The following is a 5,740-nucleotide window of genomic DNA, read 5'->3' on the forward strand; positions in this document are numbered from 1 at the left end:
AAAGTTTAGGACGCATGAATTTCAAACATATATGCATTTTGCTATCTTAAAAATTTGATAAGGCAATTTTGCTTTCTTGGGATCGGATTTCTATAGCTGGAGAAACAACTAGTCACAATATTTGCAAGTTTTAGGTGCCAATCAGATCCCCGTCTCCAAAACACACAAATCAGAACCTAGCACATATACACATTTTCCCAAACACATGTAATCAATTGCCCTACTGTAAACAATTTGTTGGTCACATTCAGAGTTTTAGTTCATCCAGGTGAATCGCTCAAATCAATTGCCCTACTGAAGAAATTGAACTCCTCTTATCTGCTCCTGTTCTGGATAAATCTAGGTTTTGCAGCCAAGAAGAACAAATGTTGGACCGATCACTCAAATCATTTGATCTAATCACGTAAATTGTACTGCAGGAAGAAGACGAATCGGAATCATAAGTTGGATTGGAAAAGGAAGGGGAAGCAATGGAAGGCAAACTAAGCAGTAGGAGGAAGAAGATAAGGGAAAGCTGTACCAGCTGCGATAGGGGCGGACTTTTTTTTTATTTTAACCCTTTTCGCGAAAGTTTTTCATAAATAGGCTCCTCGCGGAACTAATTCCAAAAATGAACCATTAGCTGGCACCAAATATACAACTACTTAACTAAATATCGTAATAACTATATTACTATGTAACTAACTATACATCTAACTACGTAAACAAAATTGCATACGAAGAAAATTTTAACTATCTATTTCTCTATCTAACAATTCTATCTTCTTATCTATTTATCATTCTATAAGCACATCCACCTAATTAAATAGTGTCATGAGTATTCTCTATTCCTTCTAACATTGCAATTCATAAAAAAAACCTACCAAATTAAATTAGTTTTCATATCTAACAATTCTATCTAACTATCAATTTATCTATCTAACTATTTTATCTAACAATTCTACCTATCTATCTATCTATCTAACTAACTAGTTAATTATAACTCTTCTTACATATCTATCTATCTAACTAACTAGTTAACTATAACTCTTCTTACCTGAGTGGTGCACACCGGCAGCCAGGGGCAGGGGGCGGGCGGCCTCCGATCGGGGCGGGCGCGGGCGCCGAGCGGGGGTGGGCGGGGGCGCGGCGGCGCACTGCGAGGGCGCCGGCGGGCTCCGACGGCGGCGGCTTCGCCCGTCCTTGCCTAGTCTGGGTAGCGGGTGAATGGGCAAGGATAGTATTTACCCTCCCCGTACCCTCTTTGCATATGGGTATATCCATCCCCTACTCGCTCCAGATGGGTACGCCCATACCCTACCCATTTGTCACGGGTGTGGATATGGGTAACGGGTACAGGTATCCAGCGGCAACGTTAAGCACAATAAAGCTCGTGTACATGTTGTGGTTTTCAGCCAGTACTGGACGCCGGCCTAATCCAATTTCCCTTCATCGATCAGCAAGAGGCCGCTAGAATCTGAAGAGCCCAACCCTGGCACCGCCGGGTGTGGGCAGGCACACCCTACACGTAGCAACGCCAATGCATGGAAGGAAGATGCCAAAACGATCGGACCCGGTCTATATGGCTGGCCCTCCCTTTTGTCACGTCGCGCGTGCCAAAACTCGCTGGAGCCTATTCTCGTCGACTCGACGCTGACGTTTATACGGACACGTGTCCACCGTACGTGCAACGCTGGCTGTGTAGTGGTTGTAATATCTTTTTGGACGAGACGATGGGTAAGGTGTGTGAACGCGCCGTGACGTCGGCGCTCTCGTCAAATGGCAGCGTATCCATCGGCACTGGCACTGCTGCTTGAACCATGTGTTATCATCCATGCAGGGGCCCTGAGCCCATGACACAGACCAGTGTTGCGCGCAGTACATGGCATTGATCGCCCGCCGCCTCCTCTGCTGTCACAGTACGTAATACTAGCGGAGAATCTGATTCTTTCGCAACGTTCAGTGCACGCAGCACGCTGATCGATGCAGCCGCTAGATTCGCACTGGGTGACCACACCTCGATAGACAGAGATGCCGTCCGAGGAGGAAAAATTGGAATGTGGTCGAATCGCCCGGCACCCCTCGCTCGGCGTGTCGGCAAACTGCCGCTGATCTCTCTACACTCCACGAACGGAGAGCGACCGTGCGCCGGGAGGGAACACACGAAATGCAAAGCCGAAGCACAAGCGCCCAAACCCAAGTTCTTCCCGATCGTCGGCGACGACGAGCCAGCAGCGCGCGCGATGTGGTAGTAGGCCCATCGTAGCGAACGCAACGACCCCCGCGGCCCCGCGCCGGTCCACCACATGCATGCAGACAAACGCATGCCACACGGCCCGCGTACCCATCGTATAAAGGATAAAAGCGATCGGACGAGATGGAGAACGGATCGGCCCGGAGCCCCGGACAGGAAAAGGCGATCGGAACCGTACCCCAAGGGGCCAGCGAGAGAGCGACCGCCCCGGACGGCGCCAAACGCGCGCGCGCCATCCGGGACGAAGCTTCCGTCCTTCTCCACCCCGTCCCGTCCCCGAGCCGGCCGGCCGGTGCATGCACCGTGCCGCCCGCAAAGCCGTGCGCCTCTGCTGTCGCGCTCGCTGGGGGGTCGTACGACGTGGTCGCGCTCGCTGGGGGGTCGTGAAATCGGAATCGATCGCCGTGGGCTCGTCGAGTGAAAAGATGCGTGCGTGCGTGCGTGCGTGCTTGCTTGCATCAACGCGCGTTTGGGTGGGGGAGGGCGGTGAGCTAGCTGTTTTACAGCTGCGGATGATGGCAAAACAAGTGTTACGTCGATGGGTTCAGTCGCGAGCAAGGAAGCCTCGCGATACGTCGATCGAGCCAGACAGGACGGAGAAGCTAACACGTTTTCACGTAATCACGTTTGCTGATTAACAATTAACCGCAGGGGATGAGACGGCTGCATCCTGCTCGTCCTGTCATCGAACGATGCTTCGCCTTGGGGCGGCCGGCGGCGTTGGTGCGTGCATGACCGACCGAAAAGACGATGGTTTCCGTCCGTGACGCGTAGGTGACAGTGGGGTAACTGGTTTCTGCGCAGAAAAAACAAAAGTGGAGCTACTACCAGTTCTGGTTTCGTTTGTCCCGTCCAACGGCCCAAGGAAGGCGCTGTCGAGCTTTAGGGGTGCCACGCACATGACCTTACCAAGGGGCGGGGAGTAGTTTTTAGTACAAGCCTCTGGTGACCGGTGGAACAAGTTTTACTGATTTGGCTTATTAGCCAGATTGCGTTTAGGTTTGGAACAGGTGCACATATATGATAATACTTGGTTGATACAATCGACCATCTTTGATTATCCACCTAGAGCCGCTTGGACCGGGCGGTTTGGAAAGCAAGGCAGAAGCAGCTGCCACGACGAAAAGGTTTGTACAAATCCTATCCTACCGAGCGTTTGACTACACGAGAAAACGCTTTGAACGCGTGTTTTGTTTTACAAAACTGAGACAAAAAAAAAATGGTTGGTCGTTGTCCGTCGTACAACACTGTACGTAGCTGCTTTTGCAGCAGGTCACCAACGGACCAACCCATCCGTGGTTTTCCTGCATTCTGCTGAACAACACTGTTTCATTCCATGTTTCCATCAAAAAAAAACACTGTTTCATTCCATGGTTCAGCCTGGAAGTGGTAGCAGGCCGAGAGCACAAATATTGTACATGGTAACCAGTTAGCCACTAACCAGTACTGACGAATGATGGCGTAAAGCGGCGGCGAGTTATGGTTGCGTTGGGCATTGGCTGTATATTAACAAATTACAGCACCTTTTAATTTCTTCGAAAACAAATTAAAACACCTGAGGGGTAAAAGGAAGAGAAAAAGATAAGTAGATAACAACCCCACGAATCTCTCGCTCGGCGCAAGGAGCCACCCACGAGCCCATGACGGTATCGGGATGCGGCTGGGCCCCGGAGAGGTTCGTGGGGAGGCTTTTGGAGTTTGGGGCCCTTATGTGTGTAACTGGATGGGTCGGTCGGAGTTCTTTGATGTGGGCCGTCTACTTCTGTGGATCGTCCCGCCGGGTTCTTTGATGTGGCCCACCACAGTGTTACATGGGCTACTGTATTTGGGCTGGGATAAGGGAGTTCCCCCGGTTTGCCGAGAGAGGAAAAAAAAGGTCAGGTGCAAAAAGGCCCTTCCAAAAAGAGTAGAGCCAGAATCCAGAGGCGCCTGTCTACGTCAAAATGGCAAACCGAACATGTTAATACAACGGTCTCCAATGTGTCAATGTCCCCAAGCTCCAAGGCGTTGACCTAGTAAACCATCGCTTGCCCAATGGCCGCCGCCGCCGCCCCCGCCGCCGACGCGTTCCCCTCCACCGTCCCCGCCGCCTCGTCCGACTCCGACTCCGAAGACCTCCTCCTCCTTCCAAACCTCCTCCCATCCGCCACCGCACCCTCCTCCCCATCGCACGCGCAGCTCCACCACTTCCACGTCCCGTCCCTCCCGTGCCCCATCACCGTGCGCGCGCTCCCCTCGCGGGGCCTGTCGTTCCAGCTGTGGCCCTCCGCATCCACGCTCCTCCGCGTCCTCCCGGCCTCCCCGCACCTCCTCCCGCGCCCGCCGGCCCCGGGGAGCCCGCCGCTCAGCGTCCTCGAGCTCGGCTCCGGCACCGGCGCCGCGGGGCTCGCGCTGGCCGCGGCGCTCCCGGCCCGCGCCGTCCTCTCGGACCTCCCCGACGCGCTCCTCAACCTCCGTCACAACGCCGACCTCAACGCGCCCCTCCTCGCCTCCGCCGGCGGCGCCGCCTCCGTCGTGCCGCTCCCCTGGGGCGACGCGGCGGCGATGCAGGACGTGGCGGTGGCGCAGGCGGAGGCACCGTTCGACCTCGTCGTGGCGTCGGACGTGGTGTACTACGAGGCATTGGTTGACCCGTTGATCGAGACGCTGCGGTTCTTCATCAAGGGGGAGGTGGTGTTCTTGATGGCGCACATGAGGCGGTGGAAGCGCACGGACAAGAAGTTCTTCGGGAAGGCGAGGAAGATGTTCAACATCGAGGTCGTGCACGAGGACCCGCCGCTCGAAGGTTGGCGCCACGGGCCGGTGGTTTACCGGTTCACCGCGAAGAAGCAGCACGGCAAGAAGTGATGAAGCTGCGTCAAGGTAATGGTTGCCTGCTTTGGCTGTGTTCAAGTTGTATTGCTGCTGCTGTTGATGGTACCTCAACGAAATTTAGATCCCAATGTTCTGGCAATGTGAACAAGAACAGTAAAATTGTGCAACTCAGGACTGAAACTTGGTTAAGTTTGCTCACTGACTGAATTGTGATTGTATTGGGTTGGAGGTGTTAGACTGTTAGTGTTACTTTAGTTTACTTTATGCCTGGTTTCATGAGTGCAATTTTTGTGTCACATTCCAGTTTCGAATTTGATGAAGTTTGAAGGACCTGAATCTAGTTTGATAAAACATGATTTGAACTACAAGGTAGGTTGCTCATGTGCCTTGCAAGGGACCTTTTGCATTTTCCAGTTCAGACACGATGAATTCATGGTAATGCTAGTGTGTTGTGCCTCATCATGTCCGGAAATTGGTGACCTTAGTTAACATTGAGTTTTTAATTTAATGGTTTCATTCAGCGAATAGTTAATTCCCTTTGTTGCGTGAGAAGAATTGTATCCACATTATTGTTTGGGTGACGTAATTTCTAGCTTTTAATTTTCCAACCTGCAAACTCCTTGTGCTTTATAAACAAATGTTTACATCACAATCAACTCAAGTAGAATAAATTCATTTCTACTTTTGTACTTT

At 52.2% G+C, this 5,740-nt stretch overlaps 1 protein-coding gene across 1 annotated transcript; it reads left to right on the forward strand.

Annotated features, from left to right (window-relative positions):
* The first annotated feature begins 4,218 nt into the window (after positions 1–4,218).
* LOC101773855 (protein-lysine methyltransferase METTL21D) lies at positions 4,219–5,428 on the forward strand. Its single transcript, XM_004958017.3, has one exon. It carries the CDS (start codon positions 4,268–4,270, stop codon positions 5,078–5,080), a length of 813 nt encoding a protein of 270 aa, XP_004958074.1. The 5' UTR covers positions 4,219–4,267; the 3' UTR covers positions 5,081–5,428.
* Positions 5,429–5,740: the final 312 nt, after the last annotated feature.

Source organism: Setaria italica, chromosome II (genome assembly GCF_000263155.2).
Source record: "Setaria italica strain Yugu1 chromosome II, Setaria_italica_v2.0, whole genome shotgun sequence".
Lineage (NCBI taxonomy): Eukaryota > Viridiplantae > Streptophyta > Magnoliopsida > Poales > Poaceae > Setaria > Setaria italica.